General features: G+C 44.0%; 1 protein-coding gene across 1 annotated transcript; it reads right to left on the reverse strand.

Annotated features, from left to right (window-relative positions):
- Positions 1–15,500: 15,500 nt before the first annotated feature.
- On the reverse strand, positions 15,501–23,542 carry SLC39A7 (solute carrier family 39 member 7). Its single transcript, XM_063431576.1, has 8 exons — positions 23,454–23,542; positions 21,868–22,370; positions 18,613–18,781; positions 18,441–18,506; positions 17,921–18,055; positions 17,554–17,667; positions 16,736–16,932; positions 15,501–16,191 (listed from the first exon to the last, which is right to left on the reverse strand). The coding sequence occupies exons 2-8, from the start codon at positions 22,363–22,365 to the stop codon at positions 15,940–15,942; spliced, it is 1,431 nt and encodes a 476-aa protein (XP_063287646.1). The 5' UTR covers positions 22,366–22,370; positions 23,454–23,542; the 3' UTR covers positions 15,501–15,939.
- Between the last annotated feature and the right edge of the window lie 296 nt (positions 23,543–23,838).

The following is a 23,838-nucleotide window of genomic DNA, read 5'->3' on the forward strand; positions in this document are numbered from 1 at the left end:
AGTCTAGACAAGACACCGGTGTCCGGCTAGGGCTATTTACACCAGAGCCCCGCCTGACTAACAGAATCAAACGGTCTGACTAAAGAGCGTTCGATCGAGCGGTGCGCCTTCGCTCCTTCCCTCCGACAGAGGGGGCAGATACACAGATTCAAACCCCTTTGGGCCTACCGCACAATCGGTATACCCCTAGTGGGTTCTGCCGTCTAAAACAGCAGTTGTCTTACCTCCTCGTTCCTGAACCTGAGTTCACACTCATCGACCGGGACACCCCAGCACTTCTCACGTAGAGGCCGATGATCTCCTGGACAACAGACCAGTGGCGCCGAGACGAAGGGAGGTCCACGCAGAAGTTCAGGGGTGCAGCCGTAGAGAACGTGGGCAAAGATAGACCGTCTCACGCCTCTGCCTCTCAGCTACCGTTGAACGATGAGCTTCCCGGCCAATGCACCAAATGATACCGGAGAAACTGACGGAAGCCAAGCACAGAGAGATGGACACAGGTTTCTTCAGGAAGGAAGAGATTCTTTATTGGATCACCGATCGGGACTCAGAAGGACTAATGTCACCAAAATGCAGCAAGTTCTGAGCCCCGGACAATAGTGCAGGCTCCTTATATAGGCACATAACTCCTCCCATATTAAGCTCCACCCGCACATTCTCTTGACCAATCAATACAAATAAGAATTAACTTCCTGCTTGACCGCATGGCTTGTCCAGCACAATGGAGGAGGGGGAATACTACATCCTGTATTCTTGCACATGCTCCGTACACTACTGATCGTATCTTGCCTCGTGCAACCAACTGATCGATACGTCAGCATATGCACGTACACATGCCACGTGGTAATCTCGGCCTACTAAATTTATTTTTACCGAGATTCCACCACACTACAACTCTCATTACTCCCTGCCAGTGTGCAACTCCTTCACTTAAACTGACCCCTATATAGTGTTTGGTACAGGGCTGCCTGCCAAACTACAACTCTCATTACTCCCAGCCAGTGTGCAACTCCTTCACTTAAACTGACCCCTAGATAGTGTTTGGTACAGGGCTGCAGCATGGATGCAATAATTCAAATATATTTATAATGCTCCACACCCTATAGGTTGCCACATCACTAGCCCGGTGTAGAAATTACTCTCCTTCAGCCCCCACATGGATTTACAGGGTGGGGATTATATTTAACCCCTTAAGGACCGGACTGTTTTTGCGATGTTGTACATTTGCGACCAGGCATCTTTTTACACTTTTGTGGTGTTTGTGTTTAGCTGTAATTTTCCGCTCTCTCATTTACTGTTCCCATACAAATTATATATTGTTTTTTTCAGGACAAAAGGGGCTTTCTTTACATACCATTATTTATATAATCTCATGTAATTTAATTTTTTAAAAATGAAAAAATATGATGAAAAATTGAAAAAAATACATGTTTTTTGACTTTTATGTGAAAAATCCTTTACTCATCTACAAAAGCGAATGAAAAAAACTGCTAAATAGATTCAAAATGTTGTCCTGAGTTTAAAAATACCCAGTGTTTACATGCTTTTTGCTATTTTTTTGCATGTTATATGGCTATAAGTACAAGTAGGATATTGCGGTTTCAAAACATACATTTTTAAAATGTATCAATAGTGACATTGTAGGGGGCGGGGCCGGGCCGCCGAGCTGAGCGGTCGCAAGACATCTCGGCTCCTGCAAATGGAGAAACAAATAGCCTGTAAATCGTGATTTTTGGGAACATTTGCCGACTAATAACTGAGACCCTCGACAGAACCGGGCTGCCTGAGCTGGGGAGAGGCTTGCTCTCAAAGTTTTAGCCCCTCGGAGGATGGGGCCCGCTGCAACAGGCGGGACCTATGCTGGCGGTGAGTGAAGCGGACGGCCGCCGCAACACTATCCCGCCCGACGGAGCCCGACAGGCGTGGAATCTTTGCGGACCCGGTCCTGTTCCCCCCCCTCTGGACCGGGGGGGTGATCCCGGTCCGTACCAAATCAAACCAAGCTAAGCCAAACTACGCTAAGCACTTCACTGAGTGCACGAAGATATGCAGGCCCGAAATCTGTGCACAAGATGGCGGAGACCATGTGCACAGGACTCGCAGCCGTGAACACAGGGCGACCGGCAGCCTCTGTCCGACCTTGCACACGGGAAAACATTAAGCGCAGGTCTTCACGCCCGGAGCAACCCCTGACAACTGGCGCCCGTCCACCACCACACACGGGGATATCACTGCCGAGAGGTCCACTCGCTCTTCATCTGAGCTGGGCGCTCACTGAGAGGGTTGTCCCCTCCACAGCCTGCCATACACCCAGGGAGAAGCTCTGGATCCGGCGGAACCCTGGGCCCACGGTCCTGGTGATGGGTCCAATGGCAAAAGGGCACGAGCACCTATTAAGGCCTCAGGCCGAAGTTCAGCGGCCCTCAAACGCAGAGAAGCCTGAGCAGGGACTCCGACGCTACAACCTACATTCGCAGAGTCCGTTAGGGGAACCGAGCGTGGTGATGGCCTGAGGTGACCTAACCCTACACAACTGTTATGCCTGTGCGTGTTGGGCCTGGAGTGGAAGCCAAACAGCAGAGCTACCGGTACATCAATAATGAACTGCACCCTTATGAACACACAACTTGCCAGCACTGGGTATGGCCTAAACGACAAGCGAGTCCATTGGCACGCAGTCCAACCTGAACAACGGGACCTTGGAAAATTTTTAACTAAAGGATGACCCATGCACTGTCCGGTACAATTATGCTACACCTGGTTAACTTACAGTCAACATTACCGACTTGCCGCTTTCTCAACGTACCCATACATCATTAGCGGACATTAACTTGCTTTATAGACGCTGGCAGGTTTAGATTGGTGGGCTTACTGTCTGTACATAAGTTATCTTTAATGGGCCATTCCTAGTGGTCTCAACCAGCTACGTTAGTAATGTGATGCCTACTAAACACTGTTGTCCAGCACTTAGCACCCAGCTACTGAACCACCAGGAGTCTACCTACACGTAGGTACTGTCTGTTACCATGTCTAACTGGCCAATACTGTATTGTCCTAGGACGTACTTAGTGAGACAGTGTAACTTCTCCATGGGTAACTCACTAAGGCGATAGGCCGTACCCAAATATGCCACATCTCAGGGTCCTAGATAAACCGCCCAACCCTACGTTCCGGGCTTGCTCCCTCCATGCCAGGCTCCACATGCCGCTCATGCATACGGGACTCCTTAACTGACCGGTCTGGTAGACAGGCTCTTACAGATGCTCACACCATGTCCCACACCACGCTACTGTTCGCTTTTCTTACAATTAACAAAGCAGACGTTCATCACTTAATTTCACACAAAGTTATATCTAGCCTGTATATCCCAACATGAATATCAACCAATAGCACTCATATCTGCTTATCTAGCTTGTCAACTATGTGTTTCTCGAAACATAAAAAGCCTGTGTATTAATTGCTTGTTTTATCTATGCATGTCGACCTCCGATAGGCACCTCTTGTTTTAGCAATCTGACCTAGACATGTTTGTTTATCTTGTTCACTGTATACTTTTAATTTGTACAGGATTATCGTTTGCCACTTATAGATTCCACTGTTGGTATTACTGCGCTTAACGCTATGGCCGTGGCACTGCAAACTACACCGTATTCACATAATTATAAAATGAGGCATTGTCACTCTGGAAATGTAATTTCTCTACAATATTGATGTACTAACCCCTTATTGTGAACCGTTTTTGCATTTCCCTCTCTTTACTTTTGTACCCCATATGATATGCTTCAATAAAAGAAAGATTGACAAAAAAAAAAAAAATAGTGACATTGTAACACTATTATCTGTCATAAATCGCTGAATAACACCCCACATGTACATATTTTTTTTTAAAGTAGACAACCCAGGGTATTCAATATGGGGTATGTCCAGACTTTTTTAGTAGCCAGTTAGTCGCCAAACACTGGCCAAAGTTAGCGTTCATATTTGTTTGTGTGTGAAAAAAGTTAAAAAATAAATTGAACGCTAATTTTGGCCAGTGTTTGTGACTAAGTGGTTACTAAAAAAGACTGGACATACCCCATTTGCAATACCTTGGGTTGTCTTCTTTTGCAAATGGTATGCCATCATGGGGGTAATTATCATTCCTGGGCTACCATACGCTCGCAAAGGCAATGTAACCAACCTGGCCATTTTCAATGTAAAAATATTTGACCCATATATTTGACCCTGTAACTTTCAAAAACGCTATAAAACCTGTACATGGGGGGTACTGTTATACTCAGGAGACTTTGCTGAACACAAATATTAGTGTTTCAAAACTGGAAAATGTATCACAACAATTATATCATCAGTAAAAGTGCTGTTTGTGCAGGCAGGTCCCTTAAATTGCAATCAATAAAATAACTTAATTATGTAAAAATATTACATAAATACGCACGTAGAATTTAAATATATATGCATATTTATATATTTGAAGTCTACGTGTATATTTATATAATTATTTATGTAATTTTGTATATGGACATATGAATAGTTCGTATTCTTTTTATTTATTTATATATACATAGATATATATACAATTTCATTCTAAGTGTATTTTGATATAAATATATATATTAATATCAAAATACAGTTAGAATAAAATTTCGTATAGATATATAATTTTTGTACAAAAATTTATTATTATTTTTACATGTTTAATTTAATTTAAATTACTTATTATTTGTATTTTATTATAATATATATATATATATATACAATATATATAGTTATTATATATATTATATATATACGTGTGTAATTTAATTATAAGTGTATTTTTATATTAATATATTAATATAAAAATACACTTAGCATGACATTATATATATATGATATATAGACATATATTATATAGGTATAATATATGTCTATATATCATATATATATATATATATACACATATATAATAATAATTTTTTTTATTAACTATAACTTTATTTTTTTTTTATTTTACACTGGCAGGGAGACTGCCTGTCAGCACAGGCAGTCCCCCTGCAGGCAGACACATGGACACCTATTGTGACCATGTGGTCGCCCTGTTGGACGATCACATGGCCCCAGGGGTCCTAATTCGCCATGGGGAGACTGTCTGGGCTGCAGGCAGTCTCCCCACAACGGGAGCACCGCCGATCGCCGCCGGGGGGACGACGGCGATCGGGTAAGTACATTTTAAATTTAGGACGGTTCAGGACCGTCGTCGGTCGGCAATGAAAAAATGCCGATGACGGTCCTGAACCGTCCTACGTCCTTAAGGGGTTAAAAAGTGTTGACATTTACAATGAAAGATATCCATCACATTGATTAATTCATACATCTCCAAAGGTGCCCAAAAGGTAGATCCCCCGTGTTTTAAAACTACAGATTCCATGATGCTTTGCCATTATAAAGGCATTCAAAGTATCATGGGAGTTGTAGTTCCCTCCCTTCGGTCCAACTGCTGTGTAATCTGTGGGTCTCTCCCCTCCCCTATTCTGGGCACAACCACTTCTAGGCTAGGCCCCGTCTGGCCACCAGGTAGACAGTGTTCAGTAATTTCTGTTCGTGTCTGGGAAAGCCCTTGGTGGTTCTAGAAAGGAGGCATGCCCAGGGGTCCCTCCCGAGGGGTCTCTGAAGGATCCGGGAGCTTAGCTCCACCACTTTCCCCCAGAACTCCCCAACCTGGGGCAGTTCCACCACATGTGGATGTAAACCCACCTCTCCCCACACGACCTCCAGCACATGTCCGTGGGGCTTATCTTCATATGATATTGTTTGACGGTGTGGTGTACCACCTGAGGAGGGTCTTATAGGCCTGTTCCTGGAGTGTTACACAAACGGAGGACCGTGCATTTGCCTCCCAAATATCCTCCCACTCCCTCCAGCTGTTCCCCCAGGTCGGCCTCCCACCGGTCAGTATAGCGCGGCGCCCTTCATTAAAGGAATTCTGCGCCGATCTGTCCGTATTGCAGCGATATCAGACCCTGTGGTGCCCTTTCCTGGAAACACATCTTCTCAAAGAATGTCAGAGGGGTATTGGCCGCCTTCCTCACCTCCAGGCGTGCGGCAAAGTCGCGTACCTGGAGGTATCGAAAGTAGTCTTTCATCTGCAGGGTGGCTAGTTCATTGAGTCAGTCATACATGACAATTTTGTTGTCCACGTAGAGGTGATAATTTTTATATCTAAAGAGGATGGGTTATACGTAAAATACATTAATCTTATCTGGCTGCTCACAATGAAGAGGAAGTGAGAAAAGAGTGCAATGTTTTGGCAAAAATGAGAGATATTCCAGTTGAGGTAAACTGTTGTACAGCTCTACAGAATATGTTGGTGCTTTATCAATATGGAAACTGAGGTGTATTCAGCAAAAAAGTGAAATTAACTTATTAGAAAACTGATTTTAAAAAAATTCAAAAAAGGCCACAATGGCTAAGTTGGAGAAATATACTTCTCTGTACTGAATAGAAACCGCAATATATATATATATAGGATGGAAACTCACGGTTATTCACTAAATCTGCCATTTCCTGGCTAATCATGGCAGCATCACTTATGGGTAGCTCCTCCCTTAGCAGTCACAGGACAGGAATTAATTAGACTGATAGGTATAAAGAGTCCCTCCTCCCCTTACACCTCAGTCTTTTTTCCTGTCCTTGGCAAGTTATACAGGACTTTTTACGTTTTATTTTATGGCCACCTTCCTGCGTTTGTCGTGGGTTCGTTCCAAATGAAGTTCAGCCTCTCTTCATTTGAAGGACCCAGTAAACAGCTTGCATGAGCAGGACTAACTGGGTCAGGTTCAGCGTAAGTACTGAGCTGCAGCGTGGGATAAATGTCAGGTGTTCTGAGGGAGACACTGTTCCTAATTATCATGGGGTTGGTTATCCTTAAAAATTCCCTTAGTTATTGGAGTGCCCCTAGTAATTGGGGTCTAAAATCCCCCCTTACCTTGTTCGCAGTGCTTTGGAATCCATACTGCAGGGGGTCATACTGAGGGATGGCTGTGTGTAATCCGGTGGTGTTTGGTTATATACTCTTGCAGTGTTTTTCCTATCAATCTTCCCTGGGTTGCCTCCTGGGTGCTTGCTGAGAGTGGCTGTGCCTGCGGAGGCTGTACGCTGACTTTGTTGGCTGTTCTTGGGGTCCAGCGTTGTTAGCTGGAACGCGATATGCGTTCCAGCCGTCTGTTCGTTGATGCGGACGGATATGGCGTAACCCGAAGTACCTCGTGCCGGCCGTGAGGTTTGGAACGCATGGTGTGCGTTACAGTGGTCTGCGCATGCGCGGACCGGACGCGGCTATATTTAAACTGGGTGATGCTGACACTTGCCTGTGCGCTGTGTCAGCTGTTCAGGACGTCTGGATTTCGGTCTGAGTTCTTTGCCGTTCCTCCTGTACTGTTGTGTCTTGGCTGCCTGGAGTGTTTCCTGTCACCATAAGGTAGGATTGCCTGTTTCTATGTTGTTTTGCTGGGGGTTTGGTTTTGCTTGCCAGTTTGCCTCTGATTTCTTATTGGAATTGTGTTTTGAATTTTCCTTTATTCCTCTTTAGAGTATGGATTCTCCCTCTGCCTCTGCTAGATCCCTCTCTAGAAAACATAGGTGAGCCATTTATTTTTTAAAGGGGGGTTGTTAAAAAGAGTGCCATACTGAGCCTGTAATATATGTTATATATGGCTTTATTTCAGCCCCAGCAAACAATTGGATTCTCCAGCAAGAAAATCAAGCGAAAAGACCAATAAATGCATTAATTGTTCATCACAGGCTCCGCATGGAAGGAACCTTTGCAGGGAATGCTTGTCGGAAGCGGCTAATGTCCCCAGTAGGGGTTCCCCGCAGGACGACCTTAAACTTTGGATTTCCCAAGCTATTGCTGAGGGCTTTAAGTCTACCACGGGGTCTGGTGGTCCGAGTAAGAGACGCAGAACGGAACCTCAGTCTTCCAGCTCTGGAGAAGACCCTGACCTGTGGGAGGTCTCGGATGATGGGGAGGAGGAAGTTGAATATGCCTCCAGGTCTCTTGACTCGAAGTCTATCGATAGACTTATTACCCTCCTCAGAGAATTGAGAGAGGCTGGCAGTTTTTTTGAGGACTTAAAACCTAATAGACCAACTTTCCCGGTACATTCCTCAATTAGGGACATGATCCTTCAAGAATGGAATAAACCAGAAAGGAAATCCACCTTGAAAAATAAATTCACTAAGATTTATCCTTATTCTGCCATGGACTGCTGCCTATGAAATTCGGTTCCTAAGGTTGATGCTGCAGTGATCCATATGGCTAAGAAGACTACGTTTCCTATTGACTCCATGACATACCTCAGGGAGCCTATGGAAAAGCATATGGATGGAGATTTGATTAAAGCCTACTTGGCGCTGGGCTCCGCCCTTCATCCGGCAGTAGCGCTGACCACTCTCTCCAGGGCCTTAAGAGTATGGTTTGCTAATTTGGAGGAGGACATTGGTCAAGGTGTCCGTAGAGAACATCTCTTGGAGAGTCTCAAGGACTTGAGCCTTGCCACTGAATTTTGTTCGGAGGCCTCCCTGGACATCACTCGCATGATTGCCAAAAGTATGGCCCTGTCCGTGGCCTCCAGAAGGGCTTTATGGCTTCATTCCTGGGGGGCGGACTATGCCTCTAAGGCGTCCTTATGTGGTCTTCCATTCCAGGGGGATCTCCTGTTTGGTAAGATTCTGGAAGATGCTATTCAAAAAGCTGCTGTTTTTACCACAAGTGAGCAGAAAGAGCTTTTCCTCCTCCTGGAAAACTAAGCGATTCAAAGATCGGTCCTTTCGGGACAGCAGAAGCTACAAACCCAGAAGGGAGTATTCCAGAAACTCTTCGTGGAAATCCTTCTCTCACTCTTCATCCAATAAGGCTTCCAGAGGCAGAGGTGCCAGAACCTCCGGGAAGACGTTCTGAAGGTCCTCAGGCCCATCCGGGAACGGTGGGAGGAAGACTGAAGTTCTTTTACCCGGTGTGGGCCGCAAATATCACAGACGTGTGGGTCACATCTATCATAAAAGAGGGTTACAGGATGGAATTTTCTTCTCGCCCAAGAACTGCTCTCGTCAAAAAATCAAGGGTGTCGGCAGGTGTCAAACGAAGGGCCATGAGGACATGCATTTCCACTCTTCTGGAACAGAAGGTGTTAGAGGAAGTCCCAAAACACGAAAGGTTCCGGGAGATTTATTCCACAGTGTTTTTGGCTCCAAAACCCCATGGAAAGTGGCGTCTCATCGTGAACTTGAAAGGAGTGAATTCCATGCTCGATGTGAGGACTTTCAAAATGGAATCCTTACAGACCATCCTAAAAAGCGTCAAAAAGGGAGATTGGATGACCTCAATAGACTTAAGGGACGCCTAGTACCAAATCCCTATAAACCACAATCATATGCAGTTCCTTCGTTTCTGGGCTTTGGGAAGACACTTTCAGTTCCGAGGACTACCGTTTGGCCTCAGCTTGGCGCTGAGAACATTTTCAAAGGTCCTTGTCTCTTTGATTGCTGTCATAAGGATGAGAGGTATTGAGATCTTCCATTACTTGGACAACATCCTCATCATGGTCCATCGCGAAGGATAGTGGCTAATCATACATTGGTGGCAATGACCATCCTTCAAGACCACGGGTGGCTTCTGAACATAGATAAAAGCTCCCTAATTCCTTCTCAGACTATCGTGTTTCTCGGAGCAGTAATAAACACCATCTCTGCTCATGTGTTCCTGTCTCCGGAAAGGGTAGTAAAGATCAGAAACAAAATCGAGAAGCTTCAACGTCTCGAAATGGCCTCGGCAAGGGAAGTCATGAGTCTCCTGGGTTCTTTAACATCTACGATAGGTTTAGTAAAGTGGGCCCAATGTGTCACGATTCCGGGGAACCCAACACGCTAATACACACAGACACACACACAGAAAGTGTGCAGTACCGGACCTTAGAGTGGCCGGGCTAAGCATACACAGAATAGTCAGGAGATAAGCCGAGTAAGGGGAACCAGAAAACAGAATAACGATAAACAAGCCGAGGTCAAAGGGTAGGAGAAAGTCACAAAGTCAGTATAACAAGCCAGAGAGTACGTAACCAGAAAGCACACGTTCAGTATCAATACATAAAGCAAAGACCACAACAGGGCACAGATAGACAGGAAAGGTAAGTATTTAAATCCTAGCCTGAATCCTGATTGGCTAACCACCAATCAGTATTAACAAACACACGTGGGGGATATCTATACCCCCCACTGTGTTTGTTGCACTGTAGCTTTAACGCCGGGTCACGTGAGTGACCCCGGCGCTTAGATAATAGTGCCGGCTCCCAGCGTGCAGCGTTAGACATGCTGCCGCTGGGAGGAGGAGAGCAGGACGCGAGCGGTGTGTCAAGAGGAGAGGACGCCGCTCGCTTATCGGTAAGGGGAGAGGGGACCGCGGGCGGCGACGGACCGAGGGTGAGTGCTGCGAGAGGATTGCAGCCTCCCCTCACCGCTGCCCGCGGAGCCCTGACACAATGGAAGTTTCGCCCTGTCCAGAGTTGTTTCCTTCTCCAGTTCGACAGAGGGGAAACAGATTGAGAACAGAAGATATCTCTGCCCCTGCCAGTGAAGAACGAGTTGGACTGGTGGAAGAACAGGAAGAATTTAGCAAAACGCTTCCCGTTGGAAGAGCCTCCATGGAACATTATTACAACAGATACCAGTTCTTCTGGATGGGGTGCCCATTTCAATTCCTCGTGGACTCAGGGGAAGTGGACCCGAGAAGAGAGTCAGCTACACTCAAATCTAAAAGAACTGAGAGCTATTTCCAAGGCTGTCTTGGTATTCCTACCAAGGATCAGAGATGCCTGGGTGTTGATCAAAACGGACAACCGAGCGGTTGCTTCATATGTAAACAAACAGGGAGGCATGAGAAGCAGACTGCTCCTGAAGGAACTAGCTCCTTTAATGACGATGGCCATGACCTATCTCCAAGGACTGAAGGCAATCTATCTTCCAGGTTCAGAGAACGTGACAGCGGACTTTCTCAGCAGAACAGAAATTCTTCCAGGAGAATGGAAACTTCACCAGTCAGTCTTTGCATGGATTGCCCATCGGTGGGACATGCCCCAGATACGACCTGATGGCATAATTCCAGAATCGTCAGGTGGAGAATTGCTACTCCCTCCACCCGGAAAGTCAGGCATTGGGCCAGGATGCTCTCTCTCTTCCTTGGTCGTTCGATCTGGGGTATGCGTTCCCTCCCCTACCCATGATAACCAGGTTCCTGCGGAAAGTTTGGTCGGAAGGAAAGAAAGTTATTGCCATAATTCCGATTTGGCAACTTCATGGGCTAATTGGGCAGAGGTTCCATACGATGATTTTTGCAGGGCAGCCACCTGGTCTTCCCCGATGACGTTCATGAAACACTACAAACTAGATGTGGACTCTCCTTCCACCTCATTTGGAAAGAGTGCCCTGTCTACGGTTTCTTTGTCCCGTTAATATTAAATTCCTTTGCAGCATGAGAGTCTGTTCAGTGTATTTTCTTGTTTTTTTTTATTTCCCACCCTATAATCTGTGAGCTTGGGTATTACCCATAAGTGATGCTGCCATGATTAGCCAGGAATAGAGAAAATGTATAACAAACTTACCGTAATTTTCTTTTCCTGGCTATTTCTCATGGCAGCATGATGTGTAAGGGGAGGAGGGACTATTTATACTCATCACCAGTCTAATTAATCTAATTAATTCCTGTTCCGTGACTGCTAAGGGAGGAGCTACCCATAAGTGATGCTGCCATGAGAAATAGCCAGGAAAAGAAAATTATGGTAAGTTTGTTATAAATTTTCTCTATTTTACCACCTGTTTTTAGATACATCTCCAATGAAAAAAACGCATTATTAAAATATGCATGTTTCCACTTTGGGTATATGTACTAAACATGTATTTATTTCTTATTCTGAAGCAGAGCATTCCTTTAAAATTCTTTCAATACTTCCATGTCTTTTCAAATGCACTTAGTTTAGACCAGCTGCCCTGGTATCTTTACATTTGTGCTGACATGTTAAACGTTTAATTTATTAAACAGTAAATTATAGCAAACTGAAACCCATTTAGAAAAATATAGTGAAAAGGTGGCTAAACTGAAACAAATCCCCAATTCAAAAGTTTGAAAATGTTAGCTTATATTTGCCACATATATTCATTTACTATCATTTGGATTTTATTGATTAAACTCCCCTGATTTCCAAGGCATGGGAAGGCAGGTGTAATTTCTTAGCAATGGAAAATGCTGTATGTTGATAAATAATAAAAATACAAAAATCAAAATAAAGGTGCGCTGTGTCTTTAAGACCAAATTTCTAAAGTGCCACAAGTGCAAATTATGATAAAGTGCAAAGTGATATAAAGTGCACTGAATGTGTATAGTGATAATACCTTAAGAAAATAACTTATACATACATGTATGTGTCTTCTCCAGTGACAGTAAACATATGAAAAGGAGAGACACAAAATAACAATAATAGTGTAAATCTGTTAAGAAAATCAATTAATAGTATAATATAAAAGTTTACACTCACAAAGATAGAGCAGAGAAAGCCTGCTCTAACTGTATCAGCTTCTTCAAATATTCCCTTAGGGAAAAGGACTGCACGGACGAACTATTCCAATTCACATATTTATTGCCCAACTCTGCACACGTACTGCACCTTCCTCTGCACACAGTACACAATAGCATATAACAGGCCGTTTGTAATTCGGGGTGTCGACAAGTCCCTCAGGGAGGAGGAGTTACCGGTAGAGCGTGGTGCGTGGTTTGCATGATGACGCGTTTCGCAGTGTTCACGGCTTCATGAAGCCGTGAACACGGCGAAACGCGTCATCACGCAAACCACGCACTACCAATAACTCCTCCTCCCTGAGGGACTTGACTTGCGTGGTTTGTGTGATGACGCGTTTCGCCGTGTTCACAGCTTCATCAGATCTGATGAAGCCGTGAACACGGCGAAACGCGTCATCACGCAAACCACGCACCACCGGTAACTCCTCCTCCCGGAAGTCTGGACTAGCGACAGCAGCAACATTTTCTGGTATTTATATTTAGATTTTTAGAAATTTTTTACTAGCGCCTATTTTTTTTTTTTTACTTGCTTTTGGTGTATATAATAAATAATAAAAATGGCATAAAAACTCCCATTAACACCATCATCCAACTTGCTGTTGATGTCATCTCATATAATTTTCAGGGGGTTGTAAATGGCTGTTAGTTCCCCCTACGATCCAGGGTCCTTGACATCTTCACACGTCACCAGAAGTGAGTGATCACTGCACCTATTTAAACATACTTACTAAAGACTAAATTGCATCAAACTGAAAACCTAATTGTAAAATATGGTTAAAATAGCAATCTGTAAAAAAAATAGCCGAGTTTTATAATTTTCAGGTATTGTTGCTTACAATTTGGTAAATTTAATTGACCTGTTATTATACACGCAGTATCTAAACTGTTTTATTTGCTCTCCTGTATTGCTGTTGCTTTCTACCAACTAGGTGGATTTGGCTGTGGAGCCTGTACAGCTCTGTCGGTTGTAAGGATCCTGAAACAGCCATATGCACTACCTGAATTGCAAGGCTTGTTACTTTGCATATTCCAGTAGATTTGCATATTATGATTTCTGCAGGCAGGGGAGAGATCTTGTGTTAGCTATTGTCTTCCCCACCCCTTCATAAATGTTAGTATTAATATGAGTTCTTGTATGTTTCCCCATATAATTTAATTATTTGTATTATATTGAGTTTGTCACCGTAAGCTTGATGTAATTAGCATATGGGCTAGTCCTGAGTGAAAACAAAGCTGAACATATTAGCACCATTTGGTAGTGTGCGTCCTGGTTGGCTATTTGGGGATCCCAATATCGGAGTCTTAGGACCTGTTGGCTGACTTCTTGGTAGCTAAAAAGCAAGAAGTGCCTTTGTAAAGGTAGTAGCTGGCCCCAGTGTAGGCAGAGGTGTGGATACCTGCCTGGGAAAGGAGCTGAAGAGGCAAAGGGGACAATACCTGCCTGGAAGGTAAGCGCTGCTGCCTGGTCCAGGGTGGAAGGAGTTCTCAGTGACCCTAGTCTTGCTTTGGGAACTGGGGCCAAAGTGTTCCAGGGTTCCTGAAAGCTGACTTGGTGGAGGTACAGCAGCTCACCCTTTATTAGCAGATTCTATTTCTACAATGTATCCGTTTTATTTATATTATGTTAGTATCTTTTATGTACTGCCTGAACATGTATGAAACATCCTGTGACCTGTGAAACATGGTAGACCTGGCAATCTTAGCATGACCCTGCTTAGGCTATCCAGCTTCTTTGCACATTAATACAGATTGGTTTAATTCTGAACCTAAAATGGAATTGGAACTAATGAGATTTAGATACATGCCAATAGGTGACTAACAGTTAACTATAGGCTTAGTTCTCACTCAATTATATTTGTTTGTCGAGGCATGAAATATGAATTAAATTATCCACACCGGTACCAGTGGTGCACACTACTAAATGACTCATGACATTCGCCCTAGATGCATCAGGGGGCGGCAACGTTACTCTGGACACAGACGTGCAGTAAAGGTTAGGTTTTTTGTTTGTTTACTTTCTCATCATTATTCACCCCAGTAAAAGCATCAAGAGTGTTTACTATGGTAAGGGAACCATAAACTGTCACTTTCAGGAAAGGAAAAAAAAAACGCACGCATTTCTTACTGAAAGCTCACAGGCTGAACGAAATTCATGTATTTTCTTTAAAATTTATCTTTAAAGAAATAAAAAAACAACACAAAAACACACAATTTCAGCCTTTTATTGCTGTTATTTTTGACATAGCTTTACAATAAAAAATAAAATAAAAAAGGAAGAGCCCACAAAAGCCCCAACAAAGGCATAGAACATTTGTATCCATTATAGGAGGAGCTTCACTGTTAAACCAAGCAGATAGGATTACCGGAAAATGTCTACGGCCACTAAACAGAGATTAAAAAAAACTTGTATTCTACAAACATACAAACACCTGTCAGCCATGCTTCCACTCCTGCACAGTCTGAGAGTTAGGAGACTGCACCAGACGTATCTATGAATTCTGCCACTCGGAATTTCTTTAACCATTTAGTATCCAAACAGCACCTTTCAAACTGTAGTTGAACTAGAATTCGAATTGTAAAGGATCACAGTGTATGTAGTTCATTAATATCATATTAGCTACAAGTTGCTATGCAGATTCTCAACCCTTTCCAGGAGCTCACCCAATAATTCAAAGACCCACGGATCTTAAATTTTTTCCCCAGATTTGGTTACAATTTTTACACTTTTTTTTTTTTTTAATTCTCTGGCTAATTACCCCAAAACAAATCACCTGGATCAATCAGGATTCAAGATTGCAATTAGAGTTTTCAAAAAAAAGGTAAGGGGGAAAAAAACCCTGCATTTATAAGAAATAAGAAAATTACAGAATTCCTACCTATATTTACAGGTAAAAAATTTAATTTACGAACTGGACATAATACCAGCATATAGAATCTGGTAAACCTAAGGTGTGGTCCATGTCATGTATTTTTGCTGTTTAACAAGAAAAAAATGTCAACATGAACGTGGATGTTTCAATCACAATTCTAGAATTTGGTCCAATGTATCTATCCAAATTTAGATAGGATGGGCAATGATGCCACCTTGACCTCAAATTACAACATATGATCAAGCCCAACATGGGAAACACATCAGTGCTACCAAAAGACAAGCATGATTATTGCAAAGTAACAGCAGCAGAAAATGCCCCTTTGCCCGTGAATGACATCACTGCCTGGTGAAATCATTAAAGTACAACATTGTCTTTATCCAAAGAGGCAACACAGGCGTTCCCCTTAACAGAATTACGGAATGTCTTCCTTATAGTAACCAACTGGATCATCATGGAGAGCCTTTACTCAAACTGTGCAATAAATACCATCATTGCAACCCCGAGAAGCATGCCAAAGGTTTCCCGAATGGATTGAGAAGGGCGTGAGTCTTTTAGGAGCTCTGGGATGACAGAGACCGTTGCGATATAAATAAAACCTCCTGCAGTGAATGGCAGAATCCACAGAGTAGCTGCTTCACCAATCCCCTCTGCCAACAGAGAGCAGGCAGTGCCCGCGAGAGCCCCCAGGGCGGTGCTGAGCTGTAGCATCATAGCCTGGAAGACACCATTCAAACAGTGAGAGCAAGCAACATACAAAATATTAATACGGTCCATTGCAGGTTTTGTGTCACAAGCTACAAACATAGATAAATATCCCAAAAAACAAAGTTTTGGAAAATTAACTTTCAGGACACACTGCCTCTATCAAGTATACAGCATATCTGAACAAACCTGAGATTTGATACCGGGATAAAACCATAAAAAGAATCAAATAAAAAACACAGGTCTAATAAAGACAGCCAAAATAAAAAAGGGAAAAAAATTGTGATCAAGGACGGGAAAAAGAGAAGAAGGATTTAGAAAAATAAAATATACAGTTGGTCAAAGAGCACTCGAAGGGGGAGAGAGGAACAACTGGTCCGATGAACAAGCATTAAGTGTGTAAAAAAACAAACAAACACATAAATGAGTGTGTACATTTCATGAAAAAGGAAATAAAGACACAAAATAATGCCGACTGACAGGGAAAGGAAGTGAGATTAACTGAGACAGAATCACACGGCATCCATTTATTGGGGATTGAATGATGGAAACACACCTTCTTCTTGGTGCACCCACTCTGCACCAGGATAGCGAAGTCCCCAATCTCATGTGGCACCTCATGGAGAAGAATCGTGATTGTAGTGACTATTCCAACATTGCTACTGACCAGAAAAGAGGCTCCAATTGCTAAACCATCAGTAAAGTTGTGAGTGAAGTCAGCAGCAAGGTTTAAATACCCTGACACAGTCATATCTGTAATATGGAGACTCTTGGTTAGAATTACATAAAATGTGGAAGAAGAAAGAAAGACCGAGAATACAACACACAGCACCCAAGTTAATTTATACAATACCCAAATGCAAGTTATATTACCAGAAACACACTCATAAATATGGATGTTTTCATCTTTTTTGTAGGAGGTGGCCATGCTTTATACTAGCAAAATAAAGGTGTTCATGGGGAGGCTTTAGAAGCTCATCACACTGATTGCAACCCCACCTACATTAGGTACACTGAGCCGGTTCAAATGGATGTTTTTTCTCCTTGTGAAAACATGACTTTTCCCTGCCCCCCCTCCGGAGTGTGCTTTGTTAGAGAGAGGTCAAAATGAGTTGTCATAACTTGAGAAAGGAGTTGGGGCACAATTAAACTAGAGATTCTTCCACTCCATAACAAAATCAGAGGATGCCTGCCCCCCTTCTCCCAGCCCAGATGGTATGGGCTTTGGATACACTGTCCTGCCATGCTGATATTCATGTAAACTCCCTACGTAAACGAATCATATATCACACAAACATCAAGAATCCTCATATTCAAGATGATAAAAAAATAAAAAATAACTTTTCTAAAATTAACAATAGATTTGCCAGTGACCTGATACGGGTGCATCATCTTTGCCCTTTTTGGCTTTTTGTGAAGTGTTTGCTTCAGTCTTCCTTTGTCTCACTCCATCTTTCTCACCTTCGTTTGTCGATTCATCCTTGGAAGCTGTGGGAAACGGTACAGGTGACACGTGGCATTGACACATTAACAAACAAACAGAAATAGCCTGAAGGCGTCAGATGACTGTTTACATCCAACACACTAGCAGAAGTCATTTAGTACCGCATAACAAGGACACTGTAGCCGCCTAGCCCAATACACTCACACCATAAAATAAGCAATGAGTTAGGGGTGACGGCTACAAAAAGCAGATATAGAACTCGAAAGACATGAAACTAAAGGCCGCCACAAGACTTACCGTGGCTATGTGCATGTCCATGGCTGTGGCTATGGCCTCCTTTTAGGTGTCGTACAAATTTCTCAACTACTAGGAAGGCAATTATTCCGGCAAGAACCCAGAGTCCAACAGACATCGTGTGACCATGATTGTGATCTAGAATAACAGGAGAAATGACACGTGTGAGGCAAGAGCAAAATGAAGAATAAAAGAGGGAAAGAGCAGGTTTGGTGGAACACGTAGATACGAGCACTATCTGCCAAGAGTTTAGCAGGAGAAAGGGACAGGATGTAGAGGCAAGAAGGGGTGACATGGGTCCTAATATCACAGAAAGTGGGGACAAGAGGGGGAAGGTGTAAACAGAGGAGGAAGGTGGGGTGGGGGGGGGTAACATAGGATGGATATAGTGGAAGATAGGGACAAATGGTATAACGTTGGATGTGGATAGATAAAGACAGATGACAAGACATGTGAATATGTACAAAGGAAGAACATTTGTTAGTTGCAAAGGAGGGACACTTTTCTTGCTATAAGTACTCACCATGAGAGTGTCCATGCCCATGTGATTCAATATGTTCATCCGATTCCTTGTGGTGAGAATGTGGCTCTGAGAATAGACAAATTGGGAAATCTGATAAACACTAGGCAAGACTTGTGGGGTAGGAGACAATGACAGTGGCAAGTTGTAAGAAACGGGAAGGAGGTTTGCATACCCAGTGCATGGGGGATGAGATGCAGAAATGCATCTCCCAGAAGCCCCCCAGAGGCAAAGCTCAGGAGCAATTTGAGCAAGGACTGGTGCTGGCTGCTGTTAGACTGCACTGGGATCAGGAAGAGGATGAAGAAGGGAGCGGCTGAAATCAGGAGTGTGGCACAAATAGCCTGCAAGGGAAAGACGTTGTCAGAAAGAACAACAGCAAGCAAGCAATATCGCACTATACATTAGAGAGCAGAAATATAACATAGTAAGATACAGAGGCAATAACTGGTACTGTGAAATCTACTAACATTAACTAGTAGGTGAAAAAATGGTTTTGTGTGGTGCTCCCTCTAAGCATTTATATGTGCGTGGCCCAGTAATGACAAAGTTTTCATGCCAAATAAGAAAGCAATTTTATATATTTATTTTCCATTTCCCTTACATGGAGTACAATTGTTAATTTTCAAGCTTCCTTTCTTAACCAATCCAGAGCTCACAAAATCTTCATAGAGGTAACACTGCCTAGGAGTGTTTTAAAGAGATGTCAGCAAAAACAGTCCATTGTCACAGCTTACTAAAACAAATGGGGCTATAAGGAAGACGTTTGTATTGCGGATCATCCGTTGAGATGTGCCGCGGAAAAAATGCTCGGTCAAAATTGATTCAGCAGAGCAGAAATTTGTTACAAATTGAATTTCGGTTCGAACTTCTCTATGTTAATAAAAGGTGGTTGTTATAACAGCAACCCCAAAAAGGTTTGATACTCTAGTTTCTTCAGCTATTCTCTATGACTTTGTGCTTGAAGCCCAGCTCTTTTGTCAATGCTTTCCCTGGTTACCTGTATTATACACAATTTCAAATTGAATGCCTTGCTAGTGCTCATATACAAACCTCTCTATGACTGATTGTCACATTCTCCATATAGAAAGTAATAACACTGCTTGATGCGATCTTCATTGAATGAGAGAGACAATACAAAGCGCTTTGTATATGAGAAACAGAAACTTCGGAAGTAGGAAATAGAATTTAATTTAAATGATGTAAAATACAGGAAGCCTCGAAGAGCAGCACTGATTAAAGGAACTGGGCTAAGCACCAACACATAAGACAAGAAACTCATTCATTCAGAACAGCAACAGAGATTCACCAAGTGGCCAAATTCATTTCATTCGGTGGCAGATTTGATCATACGATAAAGGGACACTATAGTCACCAAAACAACTACAGCTTAATGTAGTTGTTCTGGTGAGTTTAGCCTGTCCCTGCAGGCCTTTTGCTGTAAACACTGCCACTTCAGAGAAAAGGCAGCGTTTACATTACTGCCTAGAGACGCCTCCAGTGGCAGTAACTCAGACAGCCACTAGAGGTGCTTCCAGGGTCAGTGCTGCACAATGTACGATCTGCATGGAGGGTACAAACGTTCACCATAGAGGTGCATTTGTCTATTTCCTATTGGAAAGCATTGAATTGTCTGAGATCTGACGATCTCAACCAAGAATGTGATGTGGAGCCAGGGCCACTGGACACACACGGCACTGGAATAATGAGGAGTTTTACAGCTTTTTAAATGGGGGGGGAGGGGTTCAGCCAACTTAAGTGTTTTTAAGTTTCACTATAAGGTCAGGAATGCACATTTGTATTCTGGACACTGTAGTGTTCCTTTCATTTATAGCCCAATATTACCGTATTTTTCGCTCCATAAGACGCACTTTTTTTCCCCTCAAAAGTGAGGGGAAATGTCTGTGCGTCTTATGGAGCGAATATGAAGCTTTACTTACCTGTCTTGCAGCGTTGGCCGGCAGCACAGGGCGCCCCGCAGTACTGGAACTTGAATTTCATGTTCCGGTTTCCGGCGGGACTGAAAGGAAGTGTGCACAAGCTGAGTGCGCACTTCCTTTCAGTCCCGCCGGAAACCGGAACATGAAATTCAAGTTCCAGTACCGCGGGGCGCCCTGTGCTGCCGGCCAACGCTACAAGACAGGTAAGTAATTATGGGACAAGGGGAGGGGGACAGTATGGGAGAGGAGAATATGGGATAGAATAGAAGAATATGGGCAGGGGGATGAAGTCTATGGGGAGGGGAGGGGGATGAAGTCTATGGGGAGGGGAGGGGGATGAAGTCTATGGGGAGGGGAGGGGGATGAAGTCTATGGGGAGGGGAGGGGGATGAAGTCTATGGGGAGGGGAGGGGGATGAAGTCTATGGGGAGGGGAGGGGGATGAAGTCTATGGGGAGGGGAGGGGGATGAAGTCTATGGGGAGGGGGGGAGATGAAGTCTATGGGGAGGGGGGGAGATGAAGTCTATGGGGAGGGGGGGAGATGAAGTCTATGGGGAGGGGGGAGATGAAGTCTATGGGGAGGGGGGAGATGAAGTCTATTGGGAGGGGGAGATGAAGTCTATGGGGAGGGGGGAGATGAAGTCTATGGGGAGGGGGGGAGATGAAGTCTATGGGGAGGGGGGGAGATGAAGTCTATGGGGAGGGGGGGAGATGAAGTCTATGGGGAGGGGGGGAGATGAAGTCTATGGGGAGGGGGGGGAGATGAAGTCTATGGGGAGGGGGGAGATGAAGTCTATGGGGAGGGGGGGAGATGAAGTCTATGGGGAGGGGGGGATGAAGTCTATGGGGAGGGGGGGGATGAAGTCTATGGGGAGGGAGGGGAGATGAAGTCTATGGGGAGGGAGAGGAGATGAAGTCTATGGGGAGGGGGGGGAGATGAAGTATATGGGGAGGGGGGAGATGAAGTATATGGGGAGGGGGGGGAGATGAAGTCTATGGGGAGGGGGGAGATGAAGTCTAAGGGGAGGAGATGAAGTCTATGGGGAGGGGGTGGATGAAGTCTATGGGGAGGGGGTGGATGCAGACTATGGGGAGGGGGTGGATGAAGTCTATGGGGAGGGGGTGGATGAAGTCTAAGGGGAGGGGGTGGATGAAGTCTATGGGGAGGGGGTGAGTGAAGACTATGGGAGAGAGGAGAAGACTATGGGAGGGGGGGACACTATGGGACAGGGGAGAAAAAAAATATTCTGTACAAACTGTCCCATAGTAAGAAACACTATGGGACAGTTTGTTCAGAATATTTTTTTTCTGGGTTTCTTCCTCTAAAAACTAGGTGCGTCTTATGGTGAGGTGCGTCTTATGGAGCGAAAAATACGGTAATTTCTCCACAAAATGAACAGAAAACCTATGTCTGAAAACAAATGCACATGTCTAATCATCAGCAAATCAGATATATAAACTTTAAAGAATATGTTACTGAAATTTCTCACGTAGGTCCACAGATGTATAGGATCCAGCTTTTCTCTTGATCCATGAGTTTGTGAAGATGACTCTAGTTTTGCAGCCTCCCGTTTAATGCGCTCCTCAATTTCATGAGCAAATGCATCAACTGTCCACTTATTTTGACCTTGCAAAATGTCCTCATGGCTATGCCCATGATGACCATGACTATGCCCGTGGGGAAGATCCTCATGGCTGTGTCCGTGATGACCATGACTATGCCCGTGGGGAAGATCCTCATGGCTGTGGCCGTGATGACCCTCATGGCTGTGGCTGTGGCCGTGATGACCATGACTATGTCCGTGATGATCATGACTATGTCCATGGTGAGGATCCTCGTGGCTATGCCCATGATGAGAGTGGCTGTGCCCATGGTGCAAATTTTCATGGGACTGGGCAGAGATTATGCGAACCACAGAACTAGACACAATGAGTGCTAGTAATGCAACACATGCCACATGGCCTCTGGGCAACAAAATACGTCCCATCTTACCTGGAAAAAATAAATAATATATTGCATACAATCAGAACTTTAAACTATGGAATTCTTTATAAAACTTCTATTTAATTCCATTTCTAAGGAACCAATATATAACAATAATTACAGTTAGTGATGGCCCAACCTATTCCTAATGATGCCCTATTATCAAATGCAAAGCACCAGTGATGCTTAATATCCATCGCCCCCGTTGTAACCCATTATCCATCGCCCCCGTTGTAACCCATTATCCATCGCCCCCGTTGTAACCCATTATCCATCGCCCCCGTTGTAACCCATTATCCACCGCCCCCGTTGTAACCCATTATCCATCGCCCCCGTTGTAACCCATTATCCATCGCCCCCGTTGTAACCCATTATCCATCGCCCCCGTTGTAACCCATTATCCATCGCCCCCGTTGTAACCCATTATCCATCGCCCCCGTTGTAACCCATTATCCATCGCCCCCGTTGTAACCCATTATCCATCGCCCCCGTTGTAACCCATTAAGCACCGCCCCCGTTGTAACCCATTAAGCACCGCCCCCGTTGTAACCCATTATCCATTGCCCCCTTGTAGCCTTTTATCTATCGCCCCGTTATAAGTCATGATCTAATGCCCCGTTATAACCGATTATCTATCGCCCCGTTATAACCGATTATCTATCGCCCCGTTATAACCGATTATCTATCGCCCCGTTATAACCGATTATCTATCGCCCCGTTATAACCGATTATCTATCGCCCCGTTATAACCGATTATCTATCGCCCCGTTATAACCGATTATCTATCGCCCCGTTATAACCGATTATCCATCGCCCCGTTATAACCGATTATCCATCGCCCCGTTATAACCTATTATCTATCGCCCTGTATCTAATGCCGTGCCAGTGAAGCCTATAATCTAAAGCCCATTCAAAACCTATTATCTAATGTTCAGAGCCAGTAATTCCCTATTGCCTAACGCCCATTTATAGCCTAATACAAAGTGCCAGAGATGCCCTGTTATTACCCATTATGTAATATAAAGTGACTGTGAAGGCTTATTATCCCTATCACCCTGCCCCCAGTGAAGCCCCCATTGTGCCCGGTGTTACCTGCTCTCCCGCCTGGCTGCCTACACTCAGTTCGGTACCTCTCTCAGACGTGGCACAAAGCAATCCGGTACAAAACCTCGCGAGAGCAGCTGACCCGGAAGTACATGGAATGGAACGCGGAAGTGGTCCCGGTGGAACGCACGGCTTGAGTAGTAATAATAATAATAATAATTAATGTGGGAGGACACGTGTTTGTCACAGGGTGTGAGACGTGTAAATGGAGAGATTTTCCTGGATAACACGTTTCATTTAGAGCGGGCTTCCACGTCTAGTACACTATATTCCAGTAATGTTCCATGCTGTGTGTAAATGGATACATAATACCTTTATATTAATATTACCTTTATAGTGATATTACCTTTATAGTGATATTACCTTTATATTA

The sequence above is a fragment of the Pelobates fuscus genome, chromosome 9 (assembly GCF_036172605.1).
Source record: "Pelobates fuscus isolate aPelFus1 chromosome 9, aPelFus1.pri, whole genome shotgun sequence".
NCBI lineage: Eukaryota > Metazoa > Chordata > Amphibia > Anura > Pelobatidae > Pelobates > Pelobates fuscus.

Excerpts from the sequence above, each read along its gene's own strand:
- SLC39A7 (XM_063431576.1), bottom strand. The coding sequence starts at position 22,365 with ATGGGACGTATTTTGTTGCCCAGAGGCCATGTGGCATGTGTTGCATTA. Across the intron at positions 17,668-17,920 it reads TGGACATGCACATAGCCACG|CTTCCAAGGATGAATCGACA; the intron begins GTAAGTCTTGTG and ends CGTTTCCCACAG. Across the intron at positions 16,192-16,735 it reads GTGGGTGCACCAAGAAGAAG|GCTATGATGCTACAGCTCAG; the intron begins GTGTGTTTCCAT and ends GGTGTCTTCCAG.